Source organism: Danio aesculapii, chromosome 14 (assembly GCF_903798145.1).
Source record: "Danio aesculapii chromosome 14, fDanAes4.1, whole genome shotgun sequence".
Classification (NCBI taxonomy): Eukaryota; Metazoa; Chordata; class Actinopteri; order Cypriniformes; family Danionidae; genus Danio; species Danio aesculapii.
This window is the reverse complement of record NC_079448.1, coordinates 26,496,137-26,520,389: the sequence shown is the minus strand read 5'-3', so window position 1 is coordinate 26,520,389 and position 24,253 is coordinate 26,496,137. Positions and strand designations below refer to the sequence as shown.

The 24,253-nt window shown below is 37.6% G+C and overlaps 1 protein-coding gene across 1 annotated transcript in view; it reads left to right on the top strand.

The window, feature by feature from the left end:
* The window catches only part of slit3 (slit homolog 3 (Drosophila)), a 261,693-nt gene that overhangs the window by 214,953 nt on the left and 22,487 nt on the right, over window positions 1-24,253 (top strand). The window contains exons 20-30 of the mRNA XM_056472572.1: window positions 107-242; window positions 2,265-2,333; window positions 4,732-4,803; window positions 4,963-5,034; window positions 8,080-8,151; window positions 8,635-8,798; window positions 11,024-11,148; window positions 12,552-12,649; window positions 16,214-16,353; window positions 21,006-21,099; window positions 23,542-23,679. Coding sequence (XP_056328547.1) covers window positions 107-242; window positions 2,265-2,333; window positions 4,732-4,803; window positions 4,963-5,034; window positions 8,080-8,151; window positions 8,635-8,798; window positions 11,024-11,148; window positions 12,552-12,649; window positions 16,214-16,353; window positions 21,006-21,099; window positions 23,542-23,679 — 1,180 coding nt within the window. The remainder of the gene's footprint in view (window positions 1-106; window positions 243-2,264; window positions 2,334-4,731; window positions 4,804-4,962; window positions 5,035-8,079; window positions 8,152-8,634; window positions 8,799-11,023; window positions 11,149-12,551; window positions 12,650-16,213; window positions 16,354-21,005; window positions 21,100-23,541; window positions 23,680-24,253) is intronic.

Here is a 24,253-nt window from a genome sequence, read left to right as displayed (position 1 = left end):
TTAAAGAATTGATGAGTTTCTATATTAGATCTGTTAGCAACACATATTACATTTTTCTCTTGCATGATGTAAAAGAGTTTAAATTATGCATGTCCTTCTCTCTCAGGTGCGGAAGAGAATGTGTGCCTGCCATCAGCCCCTCGCTGTCCAGAGTCCTGCACATGCTCGGACACCGTGGTGCGCTGTAGTAACCGAGGGCTGCGTTCTCTGCCTAAGGCTATCCCTAAAGATACAACTGAACTGTGAGTTTCTTCTTTTAGTTTCCTTTATTTGTCTCCGTTCTTGCCATAGTTTTTGTCATATTCCATTTAGGAGAGATTGTTTATCTATTTCCATACATATCCAGGGAATTGGTATCTGGATCATTCACGCTATGCATCCAAGCATTTATAAATATATATATACCTGGTCAGTTTAGTTATTGAAAGCATCTATATGTAGAAATCAGAACTCCCTGGCATTTGCAACACTGGTCACATATTTAAATATTAAATATATATTGTAGTTGTTATTAAGAAACATTAAAGGTCCTATATATTTCATTGATTCTGTACGTTAAATTGTTCTGCGATATCTACATGGTAGGTATATGGTTTAGGTTTAAGAAAATCTTCAAAAAAGGTTTTATATGCTCTTTGTTTCCCCCTAAAATATCTAAAGAATCAGAAAGTCCATATTGACCATATTTGGATCAGTCATGAATACTAATAAGCTCTGCTCTGAAGCTTGCAGCCTGCTCTATCTCTCTTTTTCACACACTCTCTCTCTCACACACACACACACTGATGGCAGTTCCAAGTGGGTCGACCTTCGAGCTCCAAGTGGGCTGTACAAACCTGGATTTTTTATTTATTTAATGTCTTGTACATGACACAGAGTCCAATATTGTTCTTTATTAAAGTTTACTCCTATTCAAAGTTAAACCCAACCTCACAGTAACCTGATGTGTTTTAATAATATCTGCTCTACCTACACCACCTAAACCTCACCTACTTGTGGCTTAAGTCCCTCCCTCTTGGAGGTCACCCAACCTGCTTGCGGTGTAATTCCTCCCTTTTGGAGGTCTCCGGACTGCAGCGATACCTACTTGAACTCCCCTAGGTGTGAAAAAAATACCATAGCTTTTCATAACTGACAGTAACAGTTTTGATCTTCATAACGCAAGAGTCTTTTTTTTAAATCACAGAATATTACTATGGTTAGTAAATATTGACTGTTATGTAATGTTGCATGCTGACCTTAATCCTTCGTGTCGGTGAGTTAATGCTTCCATCCACCCTGATCTCATGAGGAATCTTAATTATTTCACATATTGGCAACAAAGTGGCTAATGCATACAAATTCATAAGCTTTAATTCATACAAATGTGTTTTGTATGATTTTTAGAAAGGAGGCGTGCTCCCAAACTCCACCCTCTATACCCAACTATCACTGGAAAATGAGCAAATCATTCAAAAATTCATATGAATTAGTCACTAAATCAAAAAGTTACAAATTGCCTTGAGATTGTGTTGGTCCATCATATTGTACTGGACCAGTCAGATGAAGATTGAACACAGTCCCTTCAAAGAACTGCTGACCATCTACACTCAAACTCTCACTAAAAAAAGAAAGGGCACCAGCAGAGCAAGACAAGAATGCATGATAGCCAAACAAGTGACAAAAAGAGACTGTTATAACAAGCCATTATATTAGTTACCAAAGTGAAATTTCCTTGCTTTGACGCTGATGGTTTTAGCAGAAGGACAGTAATTGCTCTTGGATCATACGGGAAAACTCAGCAGGATTGACCTCTATCTCTTGTTCGTAGTTTTGAAGACGCTGCTCTTGCTCACTGACAGACCCATTACCAGCTCACTTTGAAAGCAGACCCTGAAGTCCCTATCAAAGCCCCATCTATCTGCGTCCTGTCATCTTGCAGTGACCGGGTCTGCTGACGTTCTGCCGGGTTCAGCTGAGAATGGCCTTTTAGCACGTCACATATTGGCAAAATTAGGATGAAACTCACCCAAGAGAGCTACAGTACACTTCATGGACAATTTATTGTAGCTCTAAAATCTTCAAACCTAAAAGTGTAGACAGCAAAGCAGCTCGCTGTAACGTCTCTACATCTAGAGTCACTTTGTGGTGATAAGTCTATGTATTCCGTTTACAAATTGATTTTTAAGCATGAAATGAAATTTAAAATGAAATCTGGTTTTGCTTTGTAGCCTGTCTGAGGTTTGCAAGCTTCTCTGTTAACAGAATTTTTCTTACCATTTCAGATACTTGGAAGGAAACCTCCTCACATCCGTTCCCAAAGAGCTTCCTAATCTGAAACAACTGACACTCCTGTATGTATTTTTGCTCTCTTGATTAAATTTATTCATTTGGGATGTGCTTTCATCCAAAAGGGTTTTTAGTATATCAGTTTTTATATCCTCTACAGGAATTTTAAGATTTCAGGAAATAATGTTTGCATTCAAATCTCACGATGTAAATAGAAATGCTATAGTGTATGTTAATTGAATATTAATGATTAACCGCCTTACAATATCCAGTTTAACATCCCATTTTATGCAAATAAACAGTAAAATACTGTCAAATTTATGGCTTTTAAAAGTAAAACATTATGCATATATATATATATATATATATATATATATATATATATATATATATATATATATATATATATATATATATATATATATATATATATATATATATATATATATACAGTATATATACAGTATATATACAGTATATACACAGTATATATACAGTATATACACATGCACACAAAGTGCACAGCATAAGTGAGTAAACTGCCTTTAAATATGAATGTTTTATGCATTTATCAGTGAGTATAGTCAATATATTCTGAAGCATTTTAACAACATAGTTATATTGAAACACAGTTATTGTCATTAAAATAAGAGTGTGGTCACCTAACATCCTTTGCAATAAATGCATAGTACATTGCAGTTCTAATAAGGCAATGCAAACATAAATAGTTTACAAACTACAAAATTTTAACTAAACTTTATATTTTTATGTTTCTCTTGATTTTTCATATTTTGTTTTTAAAAAAATACCCTAACATATTGTTTTGGCAGTACAAATTTTTCCATCATACTCTTAAAGTTTTGACTTTGGTACTGACTAATCTAATGCATATCCACACATGTCTTATTGTAAAGTATCCTAGAAAAGTATTAGAAAGTATAGAAAGTATTCAGTTAAAAGAGAGATCTGAAAGCGGTATCAAAGTATCTTTAAGATAAGTCATTTCATTCGGTGGCCATCTTTGAAATGCCTCTCGGACAGTATGGGGAAAAGTGTCTGAATGGGGAATCATCAAAATATGATTACATTACATATTATCACCAATCACCAATAAAATTAAACAACATCCGTCTCATAAGATTTTTTTTTCTAAATGTTCAAATCAAACAAAATCTGCCTAATTTCAGGTTTTCCAAGCTAATGCGCATGCGCACTCCCAAACAACCTCATTTATGGCCGTTTTACACATTATCAACCTCTGAAGAATGATCGTCTGATCGTGCTGCTCTTCTGAAGTTACTCACAACTTGGTCTTGACGATGAATCTCCTCTAGAAATGACCTCGCGTATGTTTAATACAGATTACAAAACCAAACAACATTTATTTTCAAGTGCACTTGGTTCATTAAAAAGTACTGATTTCAAGCTTTATTTGGATACATTTCTTATGTCGGTAAAGCAAGTATTCGCTGAGGTTCCAGTACGTTTGTTGACCACCAAACTGTTGTAAAAGCACACGTCTGGTCTGAGCTTCTCCCTCAGAGAATCGTCAGTCCATATCAATTGATAATTGGCTCCTGTACTAGTAGACGGGGCTTCCTTCACCATATTGACCGTTACACTTTTCCCCATTCAAAACTATACGAGTGACATGTCTTGTGTATTCTATAGTCTTTGGTGGTATGCTCATTAACAGTATGCTGGGCACTGTATATACTGCAGCTTGTGCAGTGTCCTAATGAAATGCTGTGCGACAAGATTCCAGCGCCAAGCAATTTGTCTTTATGCACCAAACACAATGCCACACAACAGAAAAATACATATCAGCAACTGCACTGCCAATGAAATGCTTAGGTTATAATCTAATTAATTTTTATTTAGCATTATTAAAAGTCTATTGGCTGAGTGACTGGTGTGGTTTGAGTGACTGTTACAGTTCTGACTTTCATTTTGAAACCGTATGCTTGTTATTTGATTTTGAAGACTTAATCAGCTGGTGTAGCTGGTGCAGTATAGTGATATTCAAACTAACATGGGTAGCATGTAACACTGAATAATGCATATAATCTGTACCTGAGGTGATAATTTCCAAAGTAGAATATGCTGTTGTTTTGCTGCGATGTCACAAAAAAAGACGTTTCTAACATAGAAATTTCTTGTTTTTAACATTTTTAACATAAAAACAAGAATTTTTATTTAATTTATGCTTATTTTAACATGAAAGTTAGGCATTTAGTTAGGACATAGTGTTAAACTGATGAATAATTACAGATGCCACATTGGTTATTTATGTAAAACTGTATATTAAAAAAATAATAATAATAATTTTAAAGTAAATTTCTTGTAACTAAATTAAAATCTTTGTAAAAATAAGATGGCCAGGATCATGAAAGCATATTGTAGACTTTGTTTTGAGTGTGTGTAACTGAATCTGCTGTGTGTTTGTATGCGTTTCCTCCACAGAGACCTCAGTAATAACAGCATCAGTCATCTTGCCCCTCTCACCTTCAGCAACATGACACAGCTCGCCACCCTGTAAGTTAAAACCATAATCCAACAATCAAATACTGTTTCTATGTCAACATATGTGTTTGTCAGTGCTGCCATGTGAACATGAATACCACTTCTTCTAGAAAAGAGAAAAATGCGGGCATTAAATGAATGGTTTGCTGTCTTTGTTCTTTTTCTCTGCAGTATCCTGAGCTATAATCAAATACGCTGCGTCCCGGTTCATGCGTTTGATGGCTTGCGCTCTCTCCGCCTGCTGTAAGACTCCCTTTTGTTTTTTACCTGATGAACCAGCAATCCGCTGCACAGTGACATCAATCTCTTTCTCACACACACACACACACACATAAACTCCCCATGCACCACAACACCTCTCTGAGATCCCAATAACCTGCCTTATGGACTTAACTTCAGGAGATTACTGCTCCAACAAACAGCTTTAGAACAACATGTTCACAGCATCAGCAAGTTCTAAAGGAACAAAGCACAAGATTGTCCCATGGGTTACATTTTTTATTAAAACTACAGTAAGTGATTTTGTTTTTCCTTTGGTTTTAGTGAACATTGCATTAAAACAGTATCAAATTTGAACATTTTCACCATGCTTTCATGCTTTATTTTTACCCTTTTTTCAAAATGTTCAGACATCTTATAAAAGTTGGGAATCTCACATTAAAAAGTCTGAAATTGGACATTTTTCACCATGTCGTCATTTATTTTTACCCTTTATTTAAACTAAAAGGTAAAGGAACATACATAAATAATTTTGATATTTTTATGATTTTATCACATTTTTAAGTGAGTTTTTAAGACAAAACACAGAAGACAGAAATCTTGTAATATTCTGAAAATATTTTGCATTTGTAAATGGTAATTAAATTCTAAAAATGAAAATAGCTTAGTAAAACAAAGTCATATTATTATATTATATAGTCTATATTGTATTATATAATATTAGTCATTCATTCATTCATTTTCTTTTCGGCTTAGTCCCTTTACCAATCTGGGGTCGCCACAGCGGAATGAACCGCCAACTTATCCAGCACCCGTTTCACGCAGCGGATGCCCTTCCAGCTGCAACCCATCACTGGGAAATACATACACACTTATTCACACACACATACACAACGGACTATTTAGCCTACCCAATTCACCTGTACCGCATGTCTTTGGACAGTCGGGGAAACTGGAGCAGCGGAATGAACCGCCAATTTATCCAACATATGTATTACGCAGTGGATGCCCTTCCAGCTGCAACCCTTCACAGGGAAACATCCATACACACTCATTCACACAAATACAAATGGACAATTTAGCCTACCCAATTCACCTATACAATGTTGTTGGAATTGTGTGAGAAACCAGAGCACCCAGTGGAAACCCACGCCAACACAGGCAGAACATGCACACTCCACACAGAAACGCCAACTGACCCAGCCAAGGCTCGAACCATTGACCTTCTTGCTGTGAGGCAAACATGCTACCCACTCCGCCACCGTGCAACCAATTATATTATATTATATTATTTATGGGTGACACGGTGGCTCAGTGGTTAGCACTGTTGCCTCAAAGCAAGAAGGTAGCTGGATTTCTGTGTGGAGTTTGCATGTTCTCCTCGTGTTGGCGTGGGTTTCCTCTGGTTTCCCCCACAGTCCAAAGACATAAACCATAGGTGAATTGAATAAACTAAATTGTCCGTAGTGTATGAATGAGAGTGTATGGATATTTCCTAGTATTGGGTTGCAGCTGGAAGGGCATCCACTGCGTAAAACGTGCTGAATAAGTTGACGGTAAAGATCTGCTTGGGACTATTTTTTTATTCAGCCTTTGTTCACCTGCTGCCCACCCTGCCCCATTTTCTACTCAACCTGACCGTTCCTGCTAAATTTAGATCTGGTTTCCAAAATCTCACGTTTAATGTGGGAACTACCAAAGGAGAGAGAGATAGCAGATTAAACTGTAGGTTGTGCAAGGATCGTAGGCTAAGTTTTGTTTGCCTCTTTGTGATGAGACATGAGTGCTGTCTTAAGCCTGAGGTTCTAGTCTTGTGACTGCTAAAGGGTAAAACTTTAAGGTATTATCACATCGGGCAAAGATAAAAAAAACTTAATTTGCATCTATGACGCATGAATAAGACTCCCATACATCAGACTTGCCTGATGTGGGTTTCCTAACAGTAAAATGACTGTTTTTGTAATGCAAGCTGAAGGACAGCATACCTTCACTTTGCTCTCACATGTTGGTAAAGGCCACTCTGAGGAACGTTATGCAGATGATGCACGCAGACTGTGCGGAAAAAAAAAAAAAAAGCAAGTGCAGAAAGCACTGATCATGGGTACATCATGTGTAACAGTTGTGAGCACTGGCTTCAATGAGAATGAGGAAATCACAGATATGCTGTTCTGAAATAACGTCGGTACTCGGGAGCACTACATTGTTAGACCCGTTCCCGTTCAAATTACACCAGAGTTACTGACCGATACCGCGTTTCATTAGAAAATGTATTCCCGCGCCGCAAGAAATCAGGTCGGGTCAGACCTCTAGTTGGCGGTTCATTCTGCTGTGGTGACCCTTGATGAATAAAGGGACTAAGCTGAAGGAAAATGAATGAATGAACATTATATATTTTAATTATTGTCAATACAGTATGGTGAAAATTACATATTTTATTTGATGAAAAAATAAAGGACTGATTTCTTTTGATGCAGCTACAGTATATTCTCTCCTCCAAGTTATTAGAAACAGTTGGAAAAAAAACACTCTTAAATGTCTCCGTGCATTAAGCAGGATGGTTTTCTCCTGCGGTTCTGGGCAGGATAGGTTATCAGCACCCTGTGTGCACAGATACGTTAAACAGACCAAAGGACGCCCACCTATTTCTGGCCTCTTTAAACTTAGTCTGCCAAACAGTCATCAGTGTCACTTTTTAATTTCCCAGAATGCCCCAGGGCCACCGTTGACGTGGCCTCAAGGGTCTGTAGCTGTCCAATCATGTTCTTGGGTTGCAGTGTATATGTGTGGGCCGAGCCGTCTGTAATAGAACAGGAGAAATGATTAAACAGAATAGACAATGCATATGAAATCTCAATGCAAATCTGCCGTTCCCACTGGTGTCTCGCAAAAAACAGCAGAGGTTTTCTATAATCTGCGCTAAATGCCATGAATGAATGACCCTTTCTTTCACTCTCTATCTTCCTCTCTTTCTTTCTTTCATCATTTATAGTGTGGAAAACAATGAAGCCAGCTCCCGGAGCTCAATGCTTTTTTTTCTTTTTTCATTTTCTTTTCATTCTTCTCTTTCAGAACTCTCCACGGAAATGACCTTTCAACTGTTCCGGAGGGAGCCTTCAACCACTTGACATCTCTATCTCATCTGTAAGTATGTGTGTGTGTGCGTGGGTGTATGTGCGTCCTCTCTTTCCCTCTGTTAATGATGGACTCCTAGTCTGAACCTTAGAGACCAGCTCAGGTCTTTAGACTCAATGTAAGTTTTACCTCATTACCTTGTGCTGCCTAGAGAGCGAGTCCCACAGGAAATCTTTGTAAATTTTATTAGGGCTAAAAGGCATCTATTATGAAGGCTTATGGCAGTGTTGCTTTTTTCTCTCCAGCTATATAGTTCCTGTTGCTGGTTTAGAGTGGGGCTACTATAATGCCTTGTTTCCTCATTGAAAAGAACTGTTAAACAAATTAGGAAATAAAAGGTCTGTGAATTAAAGGAAGTTCAATTGGAATAACTGATGAAATTGGCTTTGTGACAATTACGATAAACTAGGAAAAGGAAAACTACCACAAAATGCAAGTTCTATTACATATATGTTTTGAAACTAAGTGTCACGTCTGGTTCCTGTCATGCAGAGCTCTCGGTGCGAACCCTCTATACTGTGACTGTGAGCTGCGCTGGTTGTCTCAGTGGGTGAAGGCTGGCTTTAAAGAGCCTGGCATCGCCCGATGCACTGGACCACCTGACATGGCTGACCGACTGCTGCTCACCACTCCCCTCAATCGCTTCCAGTGCAAGGGTGAGTCTCATTTCTGTCTGGTCTTTATTATTTTCTGCAGATTATAGAGTAGATGCAGTCATATCTGCACAATAGGGTATATAAAGAAGCATGCAGAAGGACTTTTAATTTGTTAGTAACATGGGTCAATTGCTTTCAGTGAACGGTATGCATTTACAAAATTGGCACGTTTAAGGTCTGTTTTCTTTAAAAATCAATGATCTTCACTCCCTAAATGATATACTGGGTCACAGAATGTACACGAAGCACTGCATTAAATTACATTTTTCCATGCCATGTCTTTAAAATATGGACATTTATTTTACTCCAGTATTTCCAATGACGTTTCTGGGCGTGTGCAAGTAAACGGCTTTTATCTCGGTTTAAGCTTCAACAATTAAATGAATGCTGAAGTCTATTTAACTGATTGTATTTTAATCATATTACAACATTGATGCTGTAAAAGGAACCATATACAATTTTAAAAATCACATTAACCGTTCACCGGAAGTGTATCGGTATGGGAAGAAACACTAGCTCTGCATATACCCTATTTAAATAATATTTGAGATGCAAAAAGACCTGTTGTGAATTCACATGACCAGTTCGAAGACAAGTAAAATCAGTTTGAGGACTTTTCTCATCCTTATGCAAATCTCCAGGCTGCATTAATTTAAAGACTGGATTTTTGCTGCAAAATATGACATCACCTTTAGGGGTGTTTTCACATGTGGTTCGGACCAAGACAAACAAATGATACATTGTAGCAATTTTCTGCGGTTTTGGTTTCTTTTCACACCACACCAATTGCTCTGGTCTAAACCAGTTGAAAAGTATTAAAATGCAGTCATAACAACATACACATCACTCACTGGCCAAGTGGATCGTTAAATGTATTTACTAAACTGCTTTTCAATTACTGTGTGTGAATATTTCTACATAACCTCCGAAAGTAAACAAAATGTAAAGACAAAATGAGGATTGTTAGTGTGGAAAGATGACTACGCTGGCTGATTGTATCTATGGTGATCCTATATTATATAATCTGTATGCATCACTTCAGACAAACTATACATTTCAAGAATGAAGCAATGAAAACAATGTTTTAAGGGACTGGAAATGGTGAAGATTCGCCACAAGTCACTTTAGAAGTTTGTTCGTAAAATGTTGCTAAAGCACTGCAAAGAAATACTTGCCCTCATCCCACAACATACAGTGCAGCTGACTACGGCAACTGGTTGTGTCCAAAAATGCATCGTCATTTTTGCAGGTGTGTGTGTTCGAGTTTGATTCATGTTCCTGCCAAAAACATACCAGAAGTGTATCAAGACCACCACTTTGGAACACTTGTTTGGTCCGTTTTTGGTACGCACTTGATTGTGAATGCACAGTTCCCATCTGCCCAAATGAACCACACCAAGCAGGAAAACAATCTCTAGTGTGATTTGACCAAACTAAATGAGGCAGATGTGAAAGCACCCTAACACATCTGCTCCAGAGTGATGGAGCCCATTATACTGGTATAGAAAAAAATATAATTGATATATTATCATATCATAATATAATATGAATGATCTGTGCAATGTCCCAAATGTCCGATTTTCACTTTGCCATTTTCTCCATTGAAAAAAAAAGTATCTAAAATGAAAACCTAAAAGAAAATAAAAAGGTGTAAGTGCAACAATGTTAAGCCTCTTTAAGTCCACAGGAAGAGGATTCGAAAACACCTTTGTTTCTACAAAAAAAAACTGTGCATAATAACTGAATTCAGGGCATAATTGATCGAAAGGGAAAGGGAATGTTGTTTCAAAGTAGTTTTATCTTTAGTTGACCCATAAAATTTCTGTTAAATTTCTCACCCTTAGGTTTTCCAAATGCAGGTGACATTTTTTTTCTTCATTAGAATATTTTTAGCAGAAACCATGGTCCTTGGTGAACCATTGTACAATATAATGCAATTGTTACCATCTTTCTTTGTGACAAAGACATATAAAAGCAAAACAACATTCTTTATATGTTTATTAGCTTTAATATACAGCCTGATTAATTGATCCTGAGCTTGTACAACCATCTAAAGCACTACAGTCAATTCAAACATTATCAAATGCTATATAACACAACTAATACAAAAAAGCCAGAGCTTCTAGAAAATACATGCACCAGTTAATCATTCATCAAGGCTCAGCTTTTTTTTCTATGTTCACTTTGGTGTCACCTCTAGTATTCACTCTTGTCTTTTCTGGAAGGTCCAGCAGATCTGAATCTGATGTCCAAGTGCGCCCCCTGTCTGGCAACTCCCTGTCAGAATAACGGCACATGTGTGAGTGATGTCACAGGCTCCTACCACTGCACCTGCCCTTTTGGCTACAAGGTGAGTAAACACCAAACAGCCCTCTGGGAGCATCTCTCCTGTCCTCCTGCACATGAGCACAGAATATTCCAATGAGTTATGTGCATCATTACATGCTGGAGAGCCTCATCATCCATCTTCCCCAGCCCAGCTCGCTGTATTCAAATTTCTTGATTAGTTCCTATTGTACTTAGGCAGCTATTTGTGAGGCAATGTTTGCATATTGGATTCATACTCAGCATTATGCGACCTTGAAGGTGAGAAATTATATTTATATGGCATCAATAGTGGTTCACTTCTATTATTTAGAACACTTTGTCTTATATAAATGTACCATAGTACATGAAAACCAAGCTTTAAACCACCTTTAGAACCGGATTAACCTTGCTGCTGTACATCCAAAAATATGCTTGAAAACAGCTTTGGAAATTCCAAATGGAGCAAAGTCTGAGATTTAACAGACTTGGGTTCACACATAAAATGCTTTGAGAATGTGTGTGTGTTTCTCCTTGCTGCAGCGTGCAATCATTAGCCTTTTGTTTGGTTATGGGATTCCTGTCAGTGTTGTTCTGTTGAAGAACAGATAAGAGCTTAACCCTTCGCCCTCTACAAGACAGAACCAATGGGCTGTCTTTTAATTAAAACCGCAGCTCTCAAGGTCAGTTGCAGGTGTGCGTCTGTCCTCAGAGTAAGTGAAGATTAATTAGAATGTTCAAGAACTGAATTAAATGAAACATACGAGGAACAAAATGGAAGAAAGAAAACAGAGGGGCAGAAAGAGAGAAAACAGAGACATATGGGTTCTTTGCGGAGAGCAGAGGAAACAAGCATATCAGTGGCAAAAGCCTTTGTCTGAAATTGAAATGGAGAGTGTTAGTCACAGAGTTACAGCCCTGGAGAGTAAACGGATCAGGGCAACACATACATCTTCCATAAACCATGATATTAAACTAATCTCGACTCTGGGCCTGGATATACAGCTAGTAAACAAACACATTTTATATATATCTGAAGAAAATGGGAGTTGTGCTTCTCAATGTCAAACTATCTGAGGCTGAGCAGTTGCTAATATGGTGTGTGTGTGTTTTATTATGTTGCTATATGGTTGCTAATGTGTTCTGGGATTCTATTTAGGGTTAAAGGATATGAGGAGACTTCTAATTATATGTATAAGCAACAGTAATGAGCATAGAAAGGACTGCTAATCATTGCCTTTAATGTCTCCTCCTTAACCCTGTTTGAAAGGTAAATTGCGGTTAGCATTTAAGTTGACATTTTACTCTGAACTCATTATGTTTCGCTGTTGATGATGTGGCTTTTATTCCTTTCACATTTGATGATAACCATTTGATTGTGGCCTCTGGATGTAAGGGTCAGAATTTTTTATCCATTCTTCTTATGTCCATGTCTTTTTCTCTCCTCAGGGTCGTAACTGTGAGATTCCCATTAACGCCTGTATCAGCTTGCCATGTACTAATGGAGGCACGTGCCACCTCACACCTGGACTGGATGGGCAGTACAGGTACATCTAAACATCTATGGATGTGTTAATACACTGTCATCCATTATGAAGATGTCATCATTGTTGCCTGACATGTTTCCTCATGCTGACTCCATGAGTCTGTACAGTATGTGGCCTGCACAATGTCTCCACTCTCACTATGAACACGACTGTTAAAATATATAAATACAATTTAAATCTGAAATAATTTGATTTGAAAGTCCTGTGTTAAATTGCACATCTGGACAAAATCTGTGTATTAAAATTTCAAAGCTTGTATTACCACTGGACATTTGAAAGAAGCAAGAGACAGGCAGATAGTTGTAATGGCACACTAAATGTCCCCCGTGTCCTATAAATCACCCGGCAGCTTCAGTAATGTCACATTAGGCCTCCATTCAATTTTAGCTTCACATCCAGCAGGAACGGTGTTGCACAATGACTTTTCCAAAACAAAAAAATTACAAATGAGCCCGGAGATTTGTGTGTTTTTATGTGTCTGGGGGTGGAACATATCAGTTTCTGGCGTGGCCCTTTAGAGCTGGCAGCCAGAGGGCAAGGACTGGGTGGAAGGGTAGAGGCGGGCGTGGGTTCTGCTAAATGGTGAGATAAGTTTTACTGCTTTTGCTCAACAAGTCACCATGGAGATGGAGGTTTACGAAACACTGAGCCCCAGTCACTGATGGATTCTGACCTACAAGACTCATGGATAGCAACAGGAAGGTAGCAAAAGATTTCTGTAGTCAAGAACAGCTCTTTTGAGTCAAAACCAATATCGCAAAAAGGTTGAGTGTGAGAACAGAAATGGTCAAATCTGTGGCAAGACTAAGACCAGAAGAGGGTCAAGGTTGAATCAAGAATAAGACATCACCATGACTAGAAGAAGGTTAACCCCATATGAAATTGTGTTTAATGGACATCTAATAGGCATCTAAGCATAGATGTCTTGGCTAAACCATGGATGATGGAAGAACTTTAGACAGTGTTGTAATCTACACCATATTACTCTCAATTCAATTCAAAAACTTTATTTGTCCCCTAAGGGCAATTCAAGGCATATAGAGCAGCACCAAAGGAAAACAATATTATTAACACACAAAACACAGTGTACAAATAGAGAAATGACAATAACAACAATAAATGACAAATATATTAACCAAATTATGTTAAAAAAGAAAACACGAAAACATCCACTCAAAACATGACACACCATATAACGTTAAATAATTAAAGAAAGACAAAAAAACTAATTAAAAGTGCTGCTCAACAAGCCAACCGGTCGACCACATGAGCAGCGACCCGGACGTCCAAGCTCTGTTAAATACAGAGACCAAATGCTCAATTCCAAAGACTGCATCAAAACAAGCCCCTTTTACCCAGCAAACATTCTGTATGCGTGCGTGCTTGTGTGTGCGCGCGTGTGTGTGTGTGCGCGCGCGCGCGTGTGTGTGTGTGTGTGTGTGTGTGTGTGTGTGTGTGTGTGTGTGTGTGTGTGTGTGTGTGTGTGTGTGTGTGTGTGTGCGTGCACGCGCGCGCGGGCGTGTGTGTGTGTGTGTGTTTGTTTGTGCATTTAATTGTTGTCTAATAGACATCTAAACATAGATGTCTTGTGTAAAACAAGGCAAAATTAGGGCTGATGTCCAACTATAGTTCAAAAAAGATGTTAGACTTCACACATGTAATCATTCATTTCAGTTTTTTTGATGACTGGTCTTTTTTGGACCATTGTTAGACATCATTTTCACAGCCCAAATTAAACATTGTTTTAACCAAGATGTCTAAGTTTAGACTAGGGCTGCTAGGTATTGGAAAAATCTAGCATTGTAATATTTATGTTATTCTGTGATTATATATTGCGATATGATTACATTTTCAGCAGATGACATGAGTATCTCTATTTATAAAGATTATAGAATTTTATATTGATTGGCATGAGGCCACATGGTGGCTCACTGGTTAGCACAGTCGCCCATACCTGCCAACACTCCTGGGAATCTCTTGTATTTCAGACCCATCTCCCGCCACCCTCCCGTTTTGTTATTTCTCCCGGAAAACTCCTGTTATTTCACCCCGCCCTCGGTCCTCAGCTTTATGGCACAGTCTGTAACACCCCCGGGTCACCAACTTAAGTATAGTATCCGATCGCAGCAGACACTCGAAACCCAGTCCATAGTACAGTTAGTAACACCACAGTACAGTTACTAAACCGGTTCTCAACTGTGTTATTTAGACAAACACACGCCTACAACTATAGATAAATACAATTAAGAAAAAGGTACAAATTAAATCAACAGTGCTGTATTGTTAACATTAACAGCATATATGTATACAGTTACTGAATAACCAAATGTAAAATAATACTGCATAGTCTTTGCTGTATAAATAATTCAATAAAATTGATCATTATTAAAGTTACAAATGGTACAATTTCTTAATCCTGAATGCCTTTAAAAATCCTCATACAGTTACAGGCCTCAAAAACACATACAAATGATAAACTATTATCCTATTAAATATGATGACTTGACACTGCATATCATGTGATAAGACTATTTATTAGGAATGATCACATTACAATATTGATGCTGAAGTGATATATTGTGCAGCCCTAGTTTAGACGTCTATTAGACATCTATTAAACACACACACAAAAAAAACTTGCTGAGTAAGAATGAAGGCAGGACGCAGAAGAGGTTTAAGTCAAGATCAAAAGAGGGTGAAGTACACATTAAGACTGAGTGCAGAATAAGGTAAGTCAAGATGGAAATCAGTATAGGGAGCAGAAAAGGGAGTCAAGACATGTTTTGATGTTGTCTATGGACTTTGGTCTCATTCTTAATTGGAGTAAGATGGTTTAAATTACAACATGTGATCTCCATTCATTCATTCATTCATTCATTCATTCATTTTCTTTTCGGCTTAGTCTCTTTATTAATGCGGGGTCGCCACAGCGGAATGAACCACCAACTTATCCAGCACGTTTTACCCAGCTGCAACCCATCTCTGGGAAACATCCACACTCTCATACACTACAGACAATTTAGCCTACCCAATTCACCTATACCGCACGTCTTTGGACGGTGGGGGAAACCGGAGTACCCGGAGGAAACCCACGCGAACGCAGGGAGAACATGCAAACTCCACACAGAAACGCCAACTGACCCAGCCAAGGCGCGATGTGATCTCCATGTTAAAATAAAGTTCTTCCATCATCCACTCACCAACATATTTCTTGTTTTTGGTGGAATACAAAAGGAAATATTAAATATGAATAAATCATGCCATAATGATCATTTGTGGCTGAATTGTCCCTGTAATGTGTTTAGTATGTGTTAAAAGCAGAACACAATGTTCCTCTTGGCTGTGAGCAGGGCACTTATGATGGATGTTGGGTTGACACTTTAAAACAAACAATAAGACATGAATGGCAACAAATGACGCAGTTCTGGCTGCAGGCCGGATGGAAATCAGCCTGGTGGTATCGGGGTGGTACCCAACAGAATTAAATCACTGTAACTTGTGTGTTTCCTTTTGTTCTAACATTTGAAGTATTGATCATGATTTTGTGCCTTCCCGTTCCTCCAGCTGTGTGTGTCCTCCTGGGTATGAGGGCCAGCAGTGTGAGCTGAATCCAGATGACTGTGAAGACAACGATTGTGAGAATAACTCCACCTGTGTGGACGGCATCAACAACTACACTTGTGTCTGCCCCCCTAACTACAAAGGTACCTACAGTAGTTCAATCTGCATGTAAATAGTGTCTGATTATTATTTGCTTCACATTACAACTAACAGCTGAGAAGGATCTTACACACACAGCAAAATTTACATACAGTACACATCAAATCAATGCTGTGTTGTTAACTGTACATTGTAACTTGCTAACTGGTACTGTTTACTAACAAGGGAAAAGTGACAAATATTGGCCTGCACTGCAAAAATTAGCTGTTAATTAATAGTTTCCGTATTTCGTGATTCACAATTGTTTTCTGTTTTATTATGGTTGTGAATTGTATTATGGGATGTTGATCTCTGCTCTCTTGATTTTGATGTTGAAAATTCGTCTCTACAGTTTAACAAAGTGACTTATTGGTAGTTTAGTTGTTTAAGATAATATAATGTATAAGAGATAATATATAAAGCAGTAAGCGTAAAATAACGGAAAAGCTACTGGCAGTTTATTACAAGGTATTTGTACCATAATAAACAAAACTAGCTTATTGTGAAAACGTACCCCCATATACATTTATGGAGAGCGCAAATTATGTAGCCAGAGCTGCATTTTGTTTTTAAAATGAATGCTACTGCGTGGTATGACGCTGCCGATGGCTTCTGTTAATCACTGACCGATTACCTTCCTGTTGACAGCTTTTCCACTGTTACCAGAATCCTTAGTAGTTCGCCATGTACATTGGCATACTTGAGATGCAGAGAGGAGCTGACAGCGACGACAGGGTTAGAGTACGGTGAAGAACGGTTCCAAAAAGACGGGAAAATAAAAACAAAAGGAAAAAATAAAGTAAACTAGTAAACAACAAGGTCAGATTGTGGTAAGATCTGAAACCGTGGTAGGAATCAGGGGAGGGCTTTTCTTTTGCTGGATTGCTTTTGAAAAACCTGTGGGTTGGGTTTAGGGAAGGGGGTGATCAGGTCAGTCGATGCTTTTGAAAACCATAACGGTTGGATTTAGGGAAGGGGGTGGGTGGGTGAATTAATCGGTCGGTCAGTCAGTCAGTCACTCGACAATAGCCTCTAGTGGATTTACATGAGAACAGCAAGCGCAAATGGCATTTGCGAGAGAAATTTGAGATCTAAAAATGTGTACACATGTCTCTGGTGGATTCGCGAAAACAAAACTGCAAAAAAAAACGTACTTCCTAGGATGTATTTCGCGATCTCCAGAAATATACAGCTGAAGTCAGAATTATTAGCCCCCCTGAATTATTTGACCCCTGTTTATTTTTTTCCCCAATTTCTGTTTAACAGAGAGAAGATTTTTTTCAACACATTACTAAACATAATAGTTTTAATAACTCATTTCTAATAGCTGATTTATTTTATCTTTGCCATGATGACAGTAAATAATATTTTACTAGATATTTTTCAAGACACTTCTATACAGGTTAAAGTGACATTTAAAGGCTTAACTAGGTTAATTAGGTTAACTGGGCATGTTAGGGTAATTAGGCAAGCTACTGTATAACGATGGTTTGTTCTGTAGACTATCGGAAGAAAAACTTAGCTTAAAGGGGCTAATAATTTTGAACTTTAAAATGGTTAATAAAAAATTAAAAACTGCTTTTATTCTAGCCGAAATAAAACAAATAAGACTTTCTCCAGAAGAAAAAATAATATCGAACATACTGTGAAAATGTCCTTGCTCTGTTAAACATCATTTGGTAAATATTTAAAAAAGGAAAAAAAATTCTAAGGGGGGCTAATAATTCTGACTTCAACTGTATATAAAGGTACATATCAATACTGAGCTTAGGTTGGTAATAAACACCAGCCTAGACAATGTAACACTTTTTATAATAATATTAAAAAGGTTAATAAAAGTTACTTTTTTAAACTTTTCAAGGTTAAAAGTTATAAGGGAATAGCATAATGCAATTCAAAAGCGTAAATAAACTCAAAACTCAAAAAACATGAATGACAAAATACGTAAAACTGCTTATTTATGGATTTTTATCAGTGTGGCATATGTAATAGTGTTTATTGTTCATTTTCACTAATGTGTAAAGGTGGATCAATTTGATCATGTCAATGTGAAAGTTAAAAACAAAGGAACAACATTTTTGTTTTTTGCTATATTGTTGTCATCTACTGTAAATATAACCTTGTTACTATTCTCGTTAGCCATATTGCCCTATTTCTCTCTGTTTTACCACAATGAGGCCATTTTACCTGCCAGACTTTGCCAGTTGCATTTATATCCTCTAGCCACAACTGAGGTGGCTAAGAAAACACTAGGAAACCAAAGTAATATAGATGTTAAGGCTGGTAAAGGGCAGATTTACTAAACAAACCAGCTTTTGACATATGTCCTGACTCAGCAGATTTGGAGTTCAGCTGTTGTTAAAACGGTCTGTTCATTTCCACTTTAGATCTGCCAAGGGGCACCACTGCTCTTGTTCACTTCTTGTCTGTCTTCTGCTCTATAATTCTCTCTTCCTCAAAATAGGAAATGCAAGTGACCCTAAGGGCCCTATCATTATAACGGTATTCCTCTTCGCCGCCTCCCTTGGAGCGGGTACAGTTGGTGTACAGACTGAGTGTACTTACTGTGGTACAGGCCTGGCCACATCCTTAAGCTTGTAAGGTACACACAGCTGTCCAGTTAAAGAACACACTTTTAAACCAAGCAAGAAAAACAGTTGATCTAATGGAGTTGATCTAATAGAGTATCGGAGCTTTCTATGAAAGTCTTTTTAAGGAACTGTGATTTTAGAGCAGACGTATGACACTATTAAGTTTTTTCTTGCATGTAAGAAACAGTCTGTTAGACTTCCTTCAAACAAAGTGCTGCTGCTCATCTTGTACTGTACCAGAATGGTTAGAGCTCATCACACACTCAACAGAGAATATATTTTTCATTAGTTCCTTACAGAAACTATGTAATTATGTGGGTGAAATGAAATGGTAAAAGGAAGGTCGGCGATTTAACAGAGTGATGATGTTTTCTCTCCTGTTTTACATCGTGCCTATGACCTTTATAGGACTTGTAAGTATATATTTGACAGTTTTACAGGAATTACAATACTGTTAGTTTGAGTCAATAAGATTTTTTTATACATCACAGACGCAGTAAATTGATCAAATGTGACAGGAAGACAGTAAAAGTAATTATTTATGAATTTCTATTAATTAAAGTATCTTGAAGGAACTTGATGGAAATGGTAGTTAACAGACTGAAAGAAAACTTTTATAAAATTTCAGGGACCCTGGACCACAAAACTCTTAAGTTGCACATGAATACTTTTTGCAATAGCCAAAACACGTATAGTAGTATGGATTAGAATGAAAGATTTTTGTTTTATGCCATAAGTAAAATATATATAAATAAATAATAAATATATATTTGAGCAATATCACACGAGTAGCAGTGCAATATGGCTTTTTATCGGCACTGTTGGGAGGCATGCGTTGGCTCGAGGCCACAGGCCGAGTGCCTTAGTGTCCTGTCAGTGATGATATACAGCCCTATTGCTCTGCTTCGAGTGTGATATTGCGTTTATACAACAGTTTGACGGCAAAAGAATATAATATTTTAAAATATATATGTGTATGAAAAATAATCAAACAGAGAGTCTCAAAAATCCTTTTTTAAGAGAAACTACTTCTGCCATTCATACACATCTGCAGCTGACCGTCAGAACAGCAGAAACCATTGCTACTTCACAAACGTCACTTAAGAGCTAGTATTTGTACGATTCTCTAGCATTATGTCTAAAATGATGACAAAACAGGTGATTTTGCTCACATTTTAAGATTATAAGGCTGAACGACATGAAATGCCATCAGTCTACAGAGATTTCCCAGTTGCAATGAGTTTCTCTGTTGCAATCGGGAGATCACAACAATTAACCCCGAAAAAGCCAGAGCAAAGCAAACACTACCAGAGTACCAGAGTACAGAGATTTAATTAAAAAAATCCACAACCAGAGCTCTATGCCAGACTCCAGTTTGTGAGGTGTATGCCGGAAACATCAGCAGTCCTGAGTGAGCTGTAGACACCGACTGCACTGACTCCCTGCAGAACACACACACAGTTGCTGCAGAACAGGGTCTAGAGGAAATTGTCCTGGCAGCAGACCACCTAAAAGCCTGTCTCGAGGGCCAGAGCAGAGAGAGGGTACATCTGTTTCTAAACCGCTGCTGCTGCTGTGCCATGCACCTCGCAACACCAACGCAAGTGTGCTGGAACAGCAAATGCTAAGAATCTGGGTGAATGAGTGCAAGGAGAGTGGAGGCTGAAAAAGAACCAGAGTGGCCTGTTGTGGAGCCGGACGTCCTACAGCAGGTGGACGAGAACAGGGAATGTATTGAAGGTTCTGGTTGGCGGTGATTTAGTGCCTTCGAATGGATCCTGCAGAGCAGAGTGCTTCAGAAAGACTTCGCCTTCACACAATGATGTGTTTTCAGTCAGGCCCGGAGGAGAAAAAGCCTCACACAGTCTAAATGTTGGCAGATGGTGTGAGGGCCGAAAAACATCTCAAGGAGGGTCATGGCACACATGCTGTATGTGCGGTCAAAGAGTTCCTTTAGGCGCACAAGTGTGAGCTTCACCCGCACACAGTGGAGTGTTTTAGCTTGTGGACGCCGGAGGAGGGCAACTGTTAGAGTCATTTGTTCCTTGTTTTTGTGTATCTTTTAGGTGATCTGTGCGAGGAGGTGGTTGACCCCTGTCTGCCTGGGTTTGACCTCTGCCAACACGACTCCAAGTGTGTTCCCCTCAGTAAGGGCTATAGGTGAGTGTGTGACAATCTGCAGTTTACATCATAAGTTGGTAGCGTTTTTAATAACTGTCACTATTAATCATAAGCAAATAGTTCATTATTTGTTAAACATTGACTCTTCATTAATAGACATTTATTAGCAGTTTAATTAGCAAGTCTGCAGTTATTAATGTTACCTATAAATTGCTTCTTTTTTTCCAGAAATAATGCAATCCTCGTCAATCAAAATGTGTAAATGTAGATCATTTTGTTGTGGCCATGCTAGTTGAATGGTGTTTTATGAAATCCCCAAGTTGCTGTGATCAAATTAGAGAAAAGTGATGATTTTTGAAGATTATAGTGGTCAAAATATAGTTTTAATTAGCATTCATTCATTCATAAAGCTGTAGAAAAGAAAGTTAGGCCATATCCAAAACACCCCATACCTTTAAATAGTGGCATATTTTAGGGAGCAGCCATTTGTAGTGGACTCATAGTCAGACATCTGAAGTTTCCCGGTAGTCCTTGGAGTCTCCCGCATATGCCTAGAGACTCCCAGATGCCTGCAAACAAATAATATGAATGATAATCTCCTGGAAATCACATGTACCCCCCCTCCCCCTGTGTCCTAATGCCCCAGTAAAGTGAAGGGAACACCATACTGTCAGTGACTGCCGTCTTTTGAATGAGACGTTAAACTGAGGTCCTGATTCTCTGTGGTCATTAAAAATCCAATGGCACTTCTCGTGAAGAATAGGGATCTAATCTGGTGTCCTGGCCAAATTCCCTCCAACAGCCTTTTCCCAATCATCCCCATCCACTGAATTGGCTCTATCACTGTCTGTCTACTCCACCCAAAGCTGGTGTGTGGTGAGTGCACTGGCGCCGTTGTCCTGTGGCTGCCGTCTCATCATCCAAGTGGATGCTGCACACTGGTAGTGATGTGGAGAGACCCCCCTCATGATTGTGAAGCTCTTTGAGTGTATGGCCATGCACAATAAATGCGCTTTATAAATACACATTAAATAACCAATGTCCTCTCAATGGCTAGAAAATGCCCATGATAAACTGTGAGAGTTCATGCCACAAATGTATTTCCGCATCTGACCACACTGTGTGGCATACACAGCAGAATCCTATCAGTATAAGTTTCTGAATAAGTTATTATTTTGTTGTTAAAGTAATGTTTATATACAGTTGAAGTCAGATTTATTAGCCCTCCTTTGAATTTTTTTTCTTTTTTAAATATTTCCAAAATTATGTTTAACAGAGCAACAATATTTTTACAGTATGTCTGATAATATTTTTTCTTCTGGAGAAAGTCTTATTTGTTTTATTTCGGCTAGAATAAAAGCAGTTTTACATTTTGTAAAAACCATTTTAAGGTCAAAATTATTAGCCCCTTTAAGCTATTTTTTTTTTTGATAGTCTACAGAACAAACCATCGTTATACAAAAACTTGCCTAATTACCTTAACCTGCCTAGTTAACATAATTAACCTAGTTAAGCCTTTAAATGTCACTTTAAGCTGTATAGAAGTGTCTTGAAAAATATCTAGTCAAATATTATTTACTGTCATCATGGCAAAGATAAAAGAAATCAGTTATTAGAAATGAGTTATTAAAACTATTATGTTTAGAAATGTGTTCTCTCCGCTAAACAGAAATTGGGGGGAAAAAAAAAAACAGGGGAGGTAATAATTCAGGGGGGCTAATAATTCTGACTTCAACTGTACATGACAGAAATTAAATTGCTTTGTTTTATTACTGCAGTAATAGACAGCTTGCTGAGTGTTTAATAACTATCACAGGATCTGACCAAGACGTTGAATATCTAATCCATCCGAGGGATTTATCAACCAGCAAAGTACAAAAAACACGATCTCTTCCGGTGCTCTCGGTGGACTGTTTTAATGGATCAATGTAGAGAATAGATAATGAGGGTATAGGATACAGCCTTTAACTGCTTGTTAATAGGGGTTGTAAAATAATTAAGGATAACACTACTTTGTGCTAGATTCAAATAGTTTGAAAATGATCAGTGTCCTTTTTTTAAATATCTAATTTGTTTTTATGCTGTGTTTTAAGTATATTTCTCTCACAAATTACACTTCAAAAACTACTATTTTACTCCTCTTAAAATAACTTCAAAATAGACTAAACCGTGACCTTGAATTTTAGGAAATTGCAGAATTTAAATATACTGTATATATATACTATACATAAGTCATGGCAACATGTATTTTGTTAAAAATTTATTAACATAAGTAAACAATGTTTTTTTTTAAGTCGTTTTAATGTAATGCAAGTTAAAGTGACTATAGTGTCGTTAGTTTGATTCAGCTTAAGAATTTAAGGAAATCTCAAAGGCAATTTTTATACAGTAAAATGGCATTTTTAACTCCTCTTTTGCCAAATCGTTCCTCTTTGCTAGTGATTTCAAGCTTCTAAACGGTGTTTTTGTTGTTTTCCTCAGATGTGAGTGTTTGCCTGGTTATGTTGGCCAGCAGTGTGAGCAGGATTACAATGACTGTCTGGAGAACAAATGCCAGCATGGGGCAGAGTGTGTTGACGCCATCAATGGATACACATGTGTGTGCAAGGAGGGCTTCAGGTAATGTTGATTGCTAACAATCACACGCATGCATGTTCTAGTGCAAATAAGGAGATACTATTTAATTCAGTTGTTGTCGTGTTATGTTAATTACTGCAGAACAGACTAAACATAACATTAACCCTACTTCTACCTTTCTAAAAAAATATATTAATAATAATCAGTTTTCTGCATTCAAATTTGATACAGTAGGTTTCAGAAACTATTGAAGAACATTGTATTCACTTAGAAAATAATCAAATAATCTGCACTATTATTGTTTTTGATATTATTAGTATTACTAGTAGTAGTAGTATATATTGTTTATAAATATCTATTCATAATACAATAATTAGATGTCAAAACTGCGATCGAACTATTTAAGGTTTTCTCTATTTACGCAAATATTTCAATGACAAATATTTCAATGGGTCAAAGACAAAAAGTGGTGTGTAATAATGTTATTTGTGTGTATTAAAATGTCATATTTTGTACTGAGCAATCTCTCAGAACAGTCTGCCTCAAAATACTAATTATTGTCATTTTAATTCTTTATACTTTACCCCAATGTTTCAAAATTCTTACATCTAAGTAC